The following is a 14754-nucleotide window of genomic DNA, read 5'->3' on the forward strand; positions in this document are numbered from 1 at the left end:
TCCCTGTTTGTAATGGCCACCGGATCGAGGCCTCAGAGGGCAGAGAGCCACACGCTGTGTCATCTCCTTTCTCCCTCTTCCTCCATCATCGAAGGGACAGGTGTGCCATTGTCTGAATAAACCATACGAAATCTGCCTTTGGTACGTCATCCACAGCTTGCAGAGCGATTCCACAGCATTCTGAGCAGTCTGCTGAAGCTGAAGTGTTAGCGAGCCCGACCGCTCTGCTGCGACTTCTTGTCCACTTCTGAATCTTCTTGACCGACCCACACGTACCATGGCTACGGCGTACGCTCAGCCATTTCCGCTCGCCAATCCGGTGCATAAAATCGAGAAACCGACCTTCGGACCCGACCTCGCTGTGCGGCTCATCTGCCCCGAATGCAGGGACCCAAACCCCAATATCGTTGAGCAATTTAGCAGCGGCGATCTCGTGTGCGGTACGTGTGGGCTGGTGCTGGGAGATCGTGTTGTAGACACCCGTAGCGAATGGAGGGTAAGTACTGCGCTGCGCGCCGTCCCCATTCTGCCATGAACTGTTTGCTTCTCTCGCTCACCTCCTGTAGACGTTCGCCAACGACGAGGGTGATGACCCGTCGCGTGTTGGTGCTGCATCAGACCCGCTCATGGATGGTATGGAGCAATTGGATACCACCATATCCTTCCGAGATGGCGGTTCAGGCATCGCGCGCGAGCTCCAGCGCGCAGCCTCCCGCTCCTCCGCTTCGCGCGCGGAGCGTAACCTCCTACAAGCGTTCCGCGACATCTCCTCGTGGTGCGACCAGTTCTCCCTTCCTAAAACGATATCGGACATCGCAAAACAGCTGTACAAGCGGACTGACGAGGAGAAGCTCCTCCGCGGGAAGCCCTCCGAAGCAATCATCGCTGCCTGTATCTTCATTGCGTGTCGACAGGCTCATGTCCCACGTACTTTCCGCGAGATCTGCAGTCTCACCGGTGTGAGCAAGAAGACGCTTGGACAGTGCTACAAGGCGATGGAGCAGGCGTTTAACCTCACGCCCGGCGCGTCTGCGCAGGGTGATCGCCATCTCACCACGCCCGCTGCGGCGCGCGGTCCAGAGGACCTCCTCGTACGATACTGCAACCACCTCGACCTGCCCCCTAACGTCCAGCCCATTTGCTCCGACATCATCATCAAAGCACGCGAGCTGGGTATTGCAGATGGTCGCTCGCCTGTGTCCATCGCAGGTGGCGCCATCTACTTCACTTGCCATTTGCTTGGTAAAGTGAAGAGCGCACGAGACATCAGCACGGTCGCTGGTGTCAGCGAGGGCACGATCAAGCTTGTGTACAGGCTGTACTATGCAGAGAGAGAGAAGCTGATCAAGGAGGAGTGGATAAAGGATGGGAAGGCCGACCTAAGCCGGCTTCCCATGGACCAGACCAAATGAAGGAGAGAGAGGGAGAAAACTTCGTATGGACATGGCCGCCACCGTATACCATATGCACCCGTAATCCAGTGTTGTACATATAGCCTTATGATATGACAATGCTATGTCACTCGTTATGACCCAAATGCTCCTATGCACTGCGAATGATAAAGGAAGGGAAGAGAACTGGGAAATACAAGAGTATCATCATCTTCTGCCCTTCTTCGCCTTACCACCACCACCCTCTCTGGCCAGCGCTGCGCTACCCTTGCCTTTGCTGACGGATCGGATCGCCTTACGTACGTTGAGTACTTGATCTCCACCGGAGAACTTGACTTTCTTCGCTGCTGGCTCCCGATCGAGCTTTTGCAGGATGGCAAGGTTGTGTGACTTCTCCGCCGTTGCAGAGACCTCGGTTGGGTCGAACTGGTGCAGAGTGAAACAAATGGTCAGCGGGGCACGACTCCCTCTGCCCTTCACGGCGCACCTTCCGCTTAACACCCTTGAGCTTTTTCTCGCCTTGCAGCGATTTGTCGAACTTGCCCATACTTGCTGTACTTGACCGCGTGGTTGCGAGTGTTCTGTCGATCTGTGTTTTTCGCTCGCTGTTGGCAGGAGCGGTGCCGGTGCCACTCGCGCGTGGTCCTTGCGCACGAGCTAAATTCTGCTGGTGCTGCCGCTCGTTCTTAGCAACCTTTGCTTTTCGTGCATCGCGTGAGGCTTTTGCAGGATCGTGGTCTGCGTCTACGTTCCGACATCATGAGCGTCGACCTTCCTGGCTGAGTATTGATTTAGTGAGACGCACCTGCGTTTGCGGGGACCTCCGTGATCCACTGCCGTTCTTCCTTCTTGTTCGCACCCTTCCATCCCCAGCGGTCAACCCACTCCTGCTTCTCCTCATCCCATTCCTTCTTCTCTCTCCGCTTCTTCTGGATGCCCTTCGCCTTCGCGAATTGCTCCCATTTTGTTGGGGGCTTGGGCTTCGGTAAGGGCTTGGCGCGTGGAAGTTGCGTTGTCGGGGAAGGAAGTTTTGCGAGGGGACCGTCAGGGGAAGAGGTGATAGGGAGGGAGAACAGAGAGGAGACGAGTGCTTGGACGCCATCCCGAGCGGTCGCCTTAAGGTAACCCTCAACATCCTCGCTGTGGCACCATGAGACGTAAGGATTATAGTGATAGCGTGCACTTACTCATAGCTCTCCGTGTCAATAGGGTTTAAATCTGTCACGGTAAGGAAACCCGCGTCCACTTCAAGGGGGATTTCTTTCTCGACAGTGACGGCCTTTCTGGAGGAATGGAGGAAGTGACTGCTCAGTGGAAAGTTTTGACTGAGTCAGCAAGTACATACTGTTTCGCCGCCTGTGCGGCCAAAATGTCTGAGACGTCCATGACAGACTTTTGTAGGAAGACGAAGAGGTAGCGTGGGCGCAGGCACTGAGGCAGCAGTGGAGGTGTGGCGAAAAGTGTGCAGACTGATCGGGCGAAATCTCAGATCTGAGAATGTCGGCGATACCCGACAACTGCGAGTGCGTCTTCCTGCCAGTGGAAACTCACGTTGCCACTCCTAGCTGCTCCCACTTCCTTGCCCCCATCGCCTGAAATTGTGTCAAACATACATAAGTTATAAACGACAAAAACTGTGCCTACGATTGCTTCCTTCAGAAAGCACGTGGTTTGCGTCTCGGCCGAGAAATAGAGGCTACGCTAACTCAACAAAATCCTGCCTGACAGCGAAGTAGCTAACGGTGCTACCAGCGAAGGGAATTATCTACGAGGCTACCATAAATAGGTTAATTTGACAGTGCCATGCGCATCTCTACAGTCGCACCCGACGTATAAATCTATGGGGCCTGCGACTTTTTTCTCTCTGCCTCCGAGTCGCTATCCCTCCCCCGAGTCCCCGCTCACCGATAGTCCTGCGCACAAAGGAGGCTTTACGGAGGTATGGACGTCGTTCTCGATTGTTTCGCTTTGAATCCAACCGTCTATTTCTCCACTTAGCAGAGCGCCGTCTACAGGGACGATTTACACTGTCGTCGTTTCAGCCACACGCCAGCGGCCAGGTTAGTACCGCGGAAATAATCATACAGTACTTGACAGCCACGTACTGAACTACAATACCTCCCCCAGTGACCCTTTTGCCAACATGCCCAACGTATGCGCCCACTGTCAGGGGCCAGCGACAAGACTATGCAAGGGCTGTACCGCTTCCCCCACTTGGTACTGCTCAACGAAATGTCAGAAGGTCCACTGGCCAGAGCACCGCTTTCAATGTGCTTCGTCGCGCGAACTAACGACCGCCGACCATCTTGTGCGAGCCATATATCGCAGACGTGCTCCGGAGGACGACGACACTTTGGCACAATACGGGTTCTCGCGCTTATGGAGGCGACAGGGAAAAGACCTTTTCGAGCTGTACATCAGCGTGATCGCAGATCTTGGCGTCTCCGCGAGGAAACTCCATCAGTGGAGAGTGTCTGGCCGACTCCTCGACGAGCTTACAAGCGTGCTAGAGCGCCACCCCGGTGCACATCAACGCTACCTCCGATCCTGGCTTTCGCAGAACCCTTGGATTCTCGACAGAAACCTCGCCGTTCCCCCAGAGATCATCCATGCGCTCAAACTTCCCGCCATGCTCTACGCAGGGCTCCCCGCGTGGTATACCGACGAGCATATCATAAACGACCGCATGCCATTGTTCTGGTCGCAGTGTTTCAGCCTCTGCGTCGAGCTGTTGCCCGACATCGACACCGTCTACAAGAATCATAGCGAATGGGTTGTGTTCGGCTTCTGCACTTGCTACGATGCCCAGGAGGAGGTGCGACTGCGCGAGACGTACGGGCAACTTTTGGACAGCTGCACATTCGACGAATTGTACGCCGCACACAGGACTGCATCCATGGTGATGTTGTTCGATGCCAAGGGTCTAGGAGCCTCGCTGCGGGAGTTCCCGAACCTAGTTGACATGCTCAGTTCATCCCCCTTCAATATTCGCCTCGTCTACTTCCTCAAGCAATACGTGCTCTGCGAGAACGTCGAGCTGTTTCCGGTCATGGCTGCCAGCTTCGGCTTCAATTCTTGTCATAACGACGAGGAGATTGCTACGCTCAAAGACGCGTACAAGCGAGTGTTCGTCGAGATGCGCGTCGATCCGTTGATCCTGCACGAAGCAGCTACCCAAGGCATGCTCTTCGAGGTGGTCGTCGGATCACTTGGTTCCAGCGATGCCGACAACTTCGAACTGTATCACAGGGCGCTGAAGGAGGGGTGTCCTAGTTCTGTTCCCGACGATTGTCTTAGTGTCCGCTACGCGGTAAGGAAGTCTCCGGTTGCAGCGTTGTTTTATAAACATCTCACTTTACTATCTTGCCGCAGGGGTGTTCAGACGCATGCACAACGCCCGAGGCCAAATGATTCACGCTGCCGCTCCGTCCCCTTGGTGATGAGTCCTCGCTCGCCGACTGTCCCCGAAATGGTCGTGAGATCTATGTATGTTCAATGCCGATTATTTATCGTCGTTTCCTACGCCCTCAGGCTATCATTGAAATATTGACTGTTGGGCGTACCCGAATGATTACACATCTGACGCTCGCCGGACTTCGGTGACGATGTAAGTCGGACTATGCTTCGCTTCAGGATCTCTTGAACGAATGCGAAGCGACCGACCCCTACGTATGCTCGTCTAGCATACGTGCCCATCCATTGGTCATCGGTATGTTTTATGTTGACAAACCCGCGATGCCAGCCGTATTCGACGCAACGACTCCGATGACGGACCCATTGATTTAAACCGCACGTACTAGTGGCTGTCCCAGGCTTGATCGTGCTCATAGTTACATTCAGCACTCCTGGATTTTACTGACCGTGTCAAACGACACATCCCAAGAGGGTAGCTCAGTGTTCAGCAGTTCGGCAAGGCAAATGTTGGATCAACTTCGCGACCTGCCAAAAAGGGGGAGACACTCCATTGTGGCGGCAAGTCGATCAACTGTAAGGCACGATGATATTGATCTCTGCCGGTGACCGGCGCCCTGCCTGAATTACGCCACCACAACTGCCACGCTGGGAAGACAAGGTGAGACGGAACTTGGTATTTATCTTCTACCTGCATCATCTGACGTTGCGCACAGCTTTGCGTGGTTATATACCCACCGGTAGGCTCGAGTGTCGAGAACATTGAGCTTCGGACCACCGGAGTCCGTCAATATCAGAGATACCGCCGGTATGTTGATTCTGACTCTCCAAGGTCTATTGAATAGGAACTCACTATGATGATTTGCTACGAACATATGTATAGACGCACACATAAGCCTAAGGCCCTGAAGGCTTGAAAGGATCTTCGCAGTCGACCAATGGGCTTGTTCTGCGCCAAGTGCCCGAAGTACGCCACAAAGAGGTGCAAAGGGTGTCAAGTGTCGAGTGCCAACTACTGCAGCAAAGACTGCCAGGAGCAAGACTGGCCGGAACACAAATTCGAATGCGAGTCGAAAGCTTCGATTGAGATTGGCACAGCTGATCGGCTGGTGCGCGCCGCCCACCGTCGCCGTCTGCCCCATGACATGGCTACACTCTCGGAGTGGGGCTTCGTACGTGCTGCGATGGACAACAGCATCCACGAACTCCTCGACTTCTGGGTCGAATTCATCGTCTCGCTGGAGATCCCCTCGAGGTCACTTCGTAACTGGCGGCGGGACCAAGTCTTATGCCAGATCATAGAGTTGGGATACCAGAAATCGGGCCGCGCCAGCAAGAGCCAGGCTTTCAAGTGGTTTAAGGAGCATCGATGGATCATCGATCCCTCCCTGGGTGCTCCCCCGAACATCAGACAGGGGCCAGCGGACGCTTCTACACGTTTCCAGCGGTGGATCGGCCTCCCAGCCGCTGCTTTTCAGAACATAGATGCCGTCAGGTCGACGTGGCCCGAGAGCAAGAGAACCTGCTACGATATGAGTGAACTAGTGTTCAATCATTTCGCGATACTCCCGCCTACGACGCTCTGGATCGATTTCGGGTTCTGCGTCTGCAGAAACGACCGCGAGGAGAAGAAGCTGGAGGATATCTACAGGCGTCTTCTTGAGCTGCACACATTCGAGGAGTTCTGGACCGCCTACGGCAATGGCACCCTCATATCCCTCATGGATCCGTTGCTGTCAGCGTTCGAGTGGCGAAAACGCGCGGAGCTGCTAGACGTTTTCCAGAACCCTACGCCGTCTAGCGACTCGAAGTCAGTATGGGTTCTGAAGGGAGCCATTCTTGCCGACGGGACTGGTTCCATCATGAGGGAACCGTCTCACCCGGTGTCGGTGGAGTATGGCTTCTGCAACGCACGGTCCGTCGACGACGTCAAGGAGCTCAAGCGGCTGTACATGCGGTTGTTCCTTGACGTCAATGTCCGTCCGCTGAAACTGCACGAGGTCGCCGTCGCGGACGGCTTGTACGGTTTCGCCAACAACGTTCTTGGTTTTGGGAAGGAGGAGAAAGAGGTGTTCGGGAGGCTGCTAGGGAGATGAGTCGCTGAACTTCCGCAGTGAGTGCGCCGTAGCACTTGACCTCATCAATATGAACTCACATGCATGCTCAGACTGCGGGCGGGGGTGCAAGCTAATATCGTTCGAATGCATGTTCCACACCCGGTTCATCAATTTCGTCTTACGCATGGATGTCTGCCGGGGTCGCGGAGTCGTACCTCATTCCAATGTAGAATTTCTGAATGAAGGCTGGGGGCGAGTAATATTCGGAATTTCTTCCCGATCTTTCAAACGTCCACAATATTGCACCCATTGAATCAGTATCGCGATGACTGTTCACAGCGTGGGTGTCTTGTTGGTATGACAAACCGTAAGAACCTGAGTAACCGTGAAATGCGAACTTGAGAAAATATTGTCACGGATGATCAACTCTGCCCAGCTGAGTCGCCCCACTCGAGCGTCCTATTCTGCTGCCATGTGGCATCGCCAGCATGGTCGCGGTCATCTGCCTGTTCTCCTCAAAAGAAGTGAGTCGCGAGATGAGTGAGATGCGTCTGAGTGACAATCCAATGTTAGCCGCTCATGAATGTAACGGTGTTAACAAGGTACTACAACGGGGTTGTAGTCGTTTGTAGAGCCATTCTAATGCCGATTAGTGTGGGACGTGAAACAGTTATTGGCGGTCAGTTAAGCCGTTGGAGCCGCCGGATTCGAGTTGCCTGGACGTCATGTTCCCTTGCCAGGCTGCCGCCACGGTGACCACGCCCCCTCTCGCGACCTCAGCGACTTCAGGCTAAGGGCAGTCGGCCCATCCCCTTGGCCACGCTCGTAATCGCTGGTGTCGCCTTCTGTTGCCCTCATCTCCTTGCCAGACAACGCGCTCGAGAAGATCTCTCTAGATTCCGTTCGAGGGCAGCGAACAAGCCAGGTTCGACTTCAAGCGGACTTTGGCTCTGACCGAAGTGTGATACAGTGACATTTCATTGCTTGCATAGGCTGGTTGGTGAGCATCTTCTGTGACTCTGAGGATATTGCTCCCGTTGACCCTTAGACAGTGTCAAAATGACTTCCCCGGACGCACCCTCGGTGCTCACGAACTCCATCGCGAGCTCTCCCATCCCTATCGGCCCCTCTCCAGAACGGTCTCACTCTCATTCTCCTGTGCGCCTGCGGAGAAGCAACAGTGACATTGCGGACGTTGATCCTACCGTCCCCCACTCTCGCCCCCGCCTGTCACCGACGTTGACCAGAGGATACAACCCTAATGACCCTGAGGTGCGCGAACGCCAGCGTGCCATGGACGCTGACATGGCCATGCATCTCTCCCGTGCCCGGAGCAACACCGTCACCTCACCTACTACATCGCCTGTCGCTCCGGTTCCGCGCCCCTTGTCCCAGTCGTTAGACAGCCCCGTCAACTTCCCCGTTCTCTCTCTTCAGGAGGAGCAGGACGTGAACGATGCACGGGGTCGTCCGCACGTTAACTCTGATCCCGACCACGCAGAGCACTATCATCCGGGCCCAGCGCCAGATGCGCACCTCAACCACCTCAGTGCGGCTCATGACCCGTCCTTGCTTGTATCTATGGAGACGGCCGACATGGAGGCTGGGCTTCCCATGTACCAGGCAAGCGTTGGCGGGCCATCTCCTGAACAGCAGCAGTATGACTTTGGCCCGTTGGAGACGTTCGCTCGAGAGGAGAAGGCGCGGCTCGGCATTCAGACTCCTGCAAGCCCTACGGGCCCGCACATTGGGCGCCCACCAATGCCTGCGCCTCATAGCCAGGGCCAGAGCGAGGCAGACCCAAGCCCGAGCGGAAGTCACTTCACGATCCCGCGCGTGCGACATCGCAAACTCTCGCATAGCGCACCCACTCCGCGACGAGGGAAGCTTGCGCTCTTCGAACAGCCTGGGGCGGGGGCTGCACCACCAACGTCTGGCACGACCCTCAGTGCCGTACCGTCGTATGACAATGTCAACGACATCATGAACGGCACACCGTCGGCGGGTGGGGGTGCTCATGGGCTCGGTGGGCCGGGAACGGGACACGACCGACCATACCGTTTCTCTTTCTACTCGAACGCCTTGAGTGCGACTATCCATTCGCGAAGCCTCAGTGAGCTCCCAGCAGAGGGACAGAGCTTTGAGGACATGTTCTTTGGACGAGAGCCGGCCCCGCCAAATGCTGCGGGACCGAGGCTAGGTATGAACGGTAAACCAGGGTCATACGCACCGACCAATGTCGGGTCGAATCCTGGCTCGCTGCTCACCTCGCCGAGGTTGAACGCCATCGGTCCTGGGACCTCGAAGATATTTAGCGGCGGCGAGCGGAGACTACCGGGAGACGCGACGGCAGATGGTTGTACATGGTGGCTGGACGTGTTGTCGCCCACTGACGAGGAGATGAAGCTACTCAGCAAGGTACGTCCTTGATTGTTCTACGTTGTCAACAGTCTAACGCACGAGGATTCCAGGTCTTCTCCATCCATCCATTGACGACCGAGGATATCCAGATGGAGGAAACTCGAGAGAAGATCGAGTTGTTCCGAAACTACTACCTTGTGTGTTTCCGTGGCTTCGACCAGGACCCATACAGCCCGACGTATCTCGAACCACTCAACATGTACATTATCGTCTTCCGTGAAGGCATACTGTCGGTACGTCCCTCGCGCACGAGACTACCTAGGAACCTCGATCTCATCATACCGTCGCCATGATGCAGTTCCACTTCCGCCCGACCCCTCATCCTCAGAATGTTCGCCGGCGGATCAAGCAGCTGAAGGACTACATCAGCGTTACGTCAGACTGGATCTCATACGCTCTCATCGACGACATCACCGACGCCTTCGGACCCCTCATCCAGAGCATCGAGTATGAAGTCGACAGCATTGATGAACTCGTACTTATCCTCAAGGAGGCGGAGCAGAGCGACATGCTGAGGAGGTATGTCATGCGTGATATTAGCATTGGGAGCGTGGCCCTCATCGTACCTCATCCGATAGGATTGGTACCTGCCGTAAGAAGGTCATGGGTCTGCTGAGGTTGATGGGCAACAAGGCCGACGTCGTGAAGGGTCTCGCCAAACGATGCAACGAGAACTGGCGTGTTGCACCAACATCGGACATCGTGAGTTGTTCTTTCGTCGTGGCCGATCGCTCGCCCGACTCATCTCTTTCTAGGGTCTCTATCTCTCCGATATCCAAGACCACTTGATTACGATGACGCAGAATTTGAATCACTACGAGAAGATCCTGTCTCGCTCGCACTCCAACTACCTCGCGCAGATCTCGATCGAGATGACGGAGGCGAACAACCAAATCAACGACGTTCTCTCGAAGCTCACTGCGCTCGGTACGGTACTCATCCCATGAACCTCGTCACAGGTCTGTGGGGCATGAACGTCCACGTGCCTGGGCAGGATGTGCAAAACGGCTACGTGTGGTTCGGGTCTATCATCGGGGTGCTCGCTGCCTTTGCGCTCATCGCGGGCTGGTCGACGTACAAACTGATGGTACATCGTTGACAGTCGACGGGCGCGCGCCCCGGCGCGTTTGCAGGTTTATCTTTCCTAGGAGGTTTTGTGGTCTCAGGCATGGTCGCTCATCGTTTCTTCACTGCATTGCAATCACGCCCTTTCCGCGGCACTGGCATAACATACCGTATACTTATTCTCAGTAGTATTCGGCATCCCACGCAATAGACGACAGCATTTATGTGTTGACACTGCTCTTGGTGAAATTTTTCGACACTTCGATGAACGTCACGGTCTCGAGCGATCTGCCTGGGTCTGATCACTCATTATCCAAATAAGTAGCCGACGACGAGAGATACAGTAGTCAATGTCGTATCAAGAGGTCGACCGCTGACAATACAACGCGACAACAGTCGGCATTCCCGTCCAAGGTCCTGCACTGAGCGAGTGAGCTACCCAGTCAACAGTCTTGCGAAGGGGTCCATGGGGTTGGGTATAGATCATGCGACGTACATTCAACGACATCGATTATAGCTATAAGCCTGCCTATAGCAAGTGCTGTCATGAGCTCCTGTTCGGAATGAAGGGCAGCATAAACGTACTCGGGGCCCATACTCCACAATTTCTCCCCGTAGTCATCAGGAAAGCGTCACCGTGCCTAATGCGCCTAAACACGCCTAAAGTGTCTCACGGGTGTCTAATTTACCTCATTGTCTAACGATTTCTGAGCTTCACAGTTGGTCGAGCAGCCTCGGTAGAGTCGCTAGTGGCATATGTATATTATGATAACTGTACAGTACCAACTATGAATACTACATTGAATACCAGTTGCGTCCCGACAAGACCGCCGACGCGTCTGCAAGCAGTGATCAGTGAGTACAGCACTCGCGAAGCCACGAGTCGACCTAGCCACGTATCGGTGATTGCATCCGCCGTCAATGCGTCCCGAGCCCGCTTGCCAGCGGCGTCGATAGTGAGCATCGGGTACGACAGTGAGGTCGTCCCGGAAGGCGGAAACACCGCTCTTATGGCCAGCAGAACGCACAACGAGCTTCTCGCTCATTGGTACACCTGCTGGCGCGGCAGTAGCAAAAGAACGGGCACGTCTGACGTGCAGCCTTGCGCGCCAGACGTGCTACCGTGTGTAGCAGCGGGTACGACGGTGAGGTCCACCCGGAAAGCGGAAGTGCCGTCTTTGTGGCCAGCAAGACGGCGAGCTTTGCGTTCGTCGATACACCTACTGGTGCAGACACTGGGAATGGAGACGGCGAGGCGAGGACGGCCAGCGAGGGCGTACCTGCGTTTGTTGAGCCTTCGTGCTCGTTCTTTCTGCTCGTCACATGCCCTTCTCCCTCCTCTCGCTTCCTCCCCTTCTCCTCCTCTTCCTTCTGCGTCCCGTGCGCCGCGTTCTCGGTGGTCTGCAACGGGTGGACGAGAGCGGGCGGGCGAGAGTAGGTGGGTGAGAGCAGGCAGGCGAGAGCAGGCGCGCGTGCGAGAAGCCACGGGCGAGCGGGCGGGCACATGCGAGCCAGCAGGAGGGCGAGCGCAGGCAGGTGGATAAGTAGGCACGAGCGAACGAGTGGGCAAGTCGGGCGGAGAGATGAACCGCGCGGGGGCGCGCGAGAAGCCAAGGGCGGGTGTGTGAGCGGGCGGGCGAGTGGGCATGCGAGTGTCGGGCAAGGAGCACGGTAGGCGAGGGAGGACGAGCTGGACTGGCTGACCGGGGGCTTGTCGAGGTTGTGCGGCGGAGTGGTGCTGAGGGGTGGATGACGACCCGGGGCGTCCGAGAGTCCTTGTCGCGGACGAAACACGGGGTGCTGGGACGGCAGTGGCAGGCGAGAAGTGACGAGGCCGGGGTCGCACTCATATCGCGAGTATGCGTGAGACACGCGTGATGATGGCGCAAGCAGGGACGGTGGTGCTGAACCGGGTGTCGTGCTTGATTGAAGGATGGTCAACGAGGCATGGGCAGAGGCCGTCGGCTGTGTGCAGGCAGAGCAAGGCTACGAGGGTGGACAGGCGTGAGATGCCAGCAGGAAGCAGAGGCGGGGCGTCGGCGCGGCGCACAGCTCCGCCCCGCATACATATCGAGAAGGAGGTAGTGTAGTAGCGGGGGGTAGCACAGTGCGTACAGGGTCATCGCGTGTCAAGCGGGGTGCGACGGACGGCTCGCGTACGAGCGCGGGCCTGCAAGAACACGCGGGTGGATGAGGACGGGCGAGCACGAGAGGGCGGACGTGTGGGCGCAAGAGGGCAAGCGAGCGGACAAGCCGTATGCGCGGACGGACGCGTGGTCACTAGTTACTGCGAGCCCATTGCTCGACGATGCACCTAGTCGGGCAGGGTGACTAGTAACGGAAGTAGGTACATTGTAGTTTGCTTACCGTCATTTTCTGACCCTTGCTTGGCTTTCGTCCATCGCTCCTGCCCCTCGTCCTTGTATCTCCTTCGTCCGCGCTCGTTTTCCTCGAGTCATGCTTGGTCCTTGGGGATACCGTTCAAGCGCTTCTCGGAGCCCTGTGGTGTCAAGTAGTTGCGTTCTTGAGTGTGTTGTCGGCCGTGCCGTAGCAAGTCATTCAACAGGAAGGAAGACAACGGGGACTTTGCCCAAGACTGCTGACGTCTGCCCTAAACACATTCCAAACTCCGAAATTGAGCGCTTTGAGCTGCCTCGCTGGCACTCTCGTCTCACGTCTTGCCGTCGTGCGCCTCACCGTCAACATCATGTTCTGTGCTTCGCTCAGCATTGCATGTGGCTGCCTCTATGCGAGGACGCCTCATCGGCCACCAGGTGAGTACGATGAATCTGTATATCCTCAGTTTTTACTCCTCATTTACTTCCTCGCCAGAAAGTCTCTCGCATCTGTATGCTCTCACCCTTCGCGCCATCAACACCCTCAGCCCCTCCCTCTACCACCTCGCTCTCGGATATCTCCCGGCTGATAAGCTCTTGATACGGGTATCGTATCGCGTAGCTAACGAGATCAGTTAGCCCTGTCCCCGCATACCACGCAATTTACCATTGCTACCACCGTCCCCTTTCCTCGTTAAGGTAATCATCCCCTCCACCTCTCCCTTGCCCAAGTCCGGTATCCCTCGAGCAGCGCACGTGCTACGTGGCTGAGGGCGCTTCCCTCAAGATCACGGATCTCTCCCGATCCCCGGGCGTCGCGCCCGACGTTCGGTAAGCCGACGCCACGCCCGCTGAGCTCGCCGCCACCGCGCACGGGCCCATCGCATCGCGCTCACCGTCGACGACCATGGCGAGCCCGTGCGGAGATCGGGTCCGCGTTGACTCTGACGCGCGGCTGGGTGGCGCGTGCCCGAGCCTCGCGGGCACTCCCACGGTCGTTGATCGGGTGATTCCCACGCGCGCTCGCCACCGCGTCCGGCGCTGTGCTCGCTGTCGGCGACGACGAGCACGAATATCTCGCTCCCCTCTCCGTTTCTCGTCGTGATTTCGTGCTACATACATATAGTATCAAATTGAACACCGTATATAGGCTTCTACTGTATATATAATCAGTAGTTACCTCGGAATTGTATGATTTTACATCCAATCATGCCTCGGCATTATGCACGGATAGAGCGGTCAAAAGCGAGCAAAATGTGCTCTTTTATACTTATTACTACTGCTATCATGATACACAACTAGTCTTTCAATACTATGAGCAAGTTGTCCTGCCCTGTAAGTGAAAACTCCGCCATAAGTGGCCATGTATAACACCTCAACCAATGTACTGGTACTCAGACAAATAGTACTAATATACTCATGGAATGCATCTATGCCTACTCACTACTTGTTGTACGGTATCTGCAGCAACTGGGGGTGATAGAGGTCAAATGTAGGTGGGATGCTACACATATGGCTGGCTCTGTTGCACAGCAGCTAATGCATGTCTATACACAGATCTTCGATGTTTTAGCATCTATTAGTGCTAACCAACAATGCTAGGGTACTAAATCATAACAGGATTATATGCATACCTTGCGATGCGATGATGTTCCACTGGTGGCTGACCTAGTGGCTGAGAAAAGGAGTGAGTCGGAATCGTGCACCTCGTCCTTATTGGCATCGGATAAAACGGAAATAGGACCCACTAATGGTACAATAATGTTAGTATTTGTCCGAAGCTGTTTGGAGTCAATGAGGTGACAGCCAGGGGGTCTGTATGCAGAAGTGGTCGTAGTGGCGTGAAAGCGCCCGTATGCTCGTTAAGTGTGCAATGCACTCGAGCGATGTTCACTCGGGCACCGCTTCGGGCATGTCCCCGAACTGCCCGAGACGATGTTCGTCTCGCTCTACACGACCTCCTGCTTGTCCAATCCCCAAGAGACTTCACATATAGCATTTAGATATACAACACATATTGCATCCATGTTTGGAGACAATCCAACCACAGGAGATGATGTGATATGTTCTTCT

General features: G+C 55.6%; 6 protein-coding genes across 6 annotated transcripts; 5 read left to right on the forward strand and 1 right to left on the reverse strand.

The window, feature by feature from the left end:
* Positions 1 to 68: 68 nt before the first annotated feature.
* Positions 69 to 1538, forward strand: B0H18DRAFT_965159 (transcription initiation factor IIB). Its single transcript, XM_048043237.1, has 3 exons — positions 69 to 141; positions 211 to 496; positions 567 to 1538. The coding sequence occupies exons 2-3, from the start codon at positions 278 to 280 to the stop codon at positions 1410 to 1412; spliced, it is 1065 nt and encodes a 354-aa protein (XP_047900848.1). The 5' UTR covers positions 69 to 141; positions 211 to 277; the 3' UTR covers positions 1413 to 1538.
* On the reverse strand, positions 1539 to 2993 carry B0H18DRAFT_965162 (ribosome biogenesis regulatory protein-domain-containing protein). The gene is made up of 5 exons (XM_048043238.1): positions 2737 to 2993; positions 2579 to 2674; positions 2197 to 2531; positions 1879 to 2135; positions 1539 to 1817 (listed from the first exon to the last, which is right to left on the reverse strand). The coding sequence occupies exons 1-5, from the start codon at positions 2775 to 2777 to the stop codon at positions 1599 to 1601; spliced, it is 948 nt and encodes a 315-aa protein (XP_047900849.1). The 5' UTR covers positions 2778 to 2993; the 3' UTR covers positions 1539 to 1598.
* Positions 2994 to 3534: 541 nt separating this feature from the next.
* Positions 3535 to 4802, forward strand: B0H18DRAFT_949503 (uncharacterized protein; the record flags this gene model as incomplete). The annotated part of the gene is made up of 2 exons (XM_048041904.1): positions 3535 to 4701; positions 4764 to 4802. 2 exons carry the CDS (start codon positions 3535 to 3537, stop codon positions 4800 to 4802), a joined length of 1206 nt encoding a protein of 401 aa, XP_047900850.1.
* A 605-nt stretch (positions 4803 to 5407) lies between these two features.
* B0H18DRAFT_1020 (uncharacterized protein) lies at positions 5408 to 6995 on the forward strand. The gene is made up of 4 exons (XM_048029467.1): positions 5408 to 5463; positions 5519 to 5610; positions 5686 to 6915; positions 6970 to 6995. Exon 3 carries the CDS (start codon positions 5741 to 5743, stop codon positions 6896 to 6898), a length of 1158 nt encoding a protein of 385 aa, XP_047900851.1. The 5' UTR covers positions 5408 to 5463; positions 5519 to 5610; positions 5686 to 5740; the 3' UTR covers positions 6899 to 6915; positions 6970 to 6995.
* Positions 6996 to 7969: 974 nt separating this feature from the next.
* On the forward strand, positions 7970 to 8491 carry B0H18DRAFT_822588 (uncharacterized protein; the record flags this gene model as incomplete). The annotated part of the gene is made up of 1 exon (XM_048039311.1): positions 7970 to 8491. A coding segment is annotated over one exon (522 nt), but the record flags the coding sequence as incomplete, so codon positions are not given.
* On the forward strand, positions 8474 to 10379 carry B0H18DRAFT_1080835 (uncharacterized protein; the record flags this gene model as incomplete). The annotated part of the gene is made up of 6 exons (XM_048031289.1): positions 8474 to 9277; positions 9331 to 9513; positions 9579 to 9799; positions 9859 to 9982; positions 10036 to 10207; positions 10240 to 10379. 6 exons carry the CDS (start codon positions 8474 to 8476, stop codon positions 10377 to 10379), a joined length of 1644 nt encoding a protein of 547 aa, XP_047900853.1.
* Between the last annotated feature and the right edge of the window lie 4375 nt (positions 10380 to 14754).

The sequence above is a fragment of the Fomitopsis serialis genome (genome assembly GCF_022376445.1).
Source record: "Fomitopsis serialis strain Sig1Antser10 chromosome Unknown B0H18scaffold_1, whole genome shotgun sequence".
Classification (NCBI taxonomy): domain Eukaryota; kingdom Fungi; phylum Basidiomycota; class Agaricomycetes; order Polyporales; family Fomitopsidaceae; genus Fomitopsis; species Fomitopsis serialis.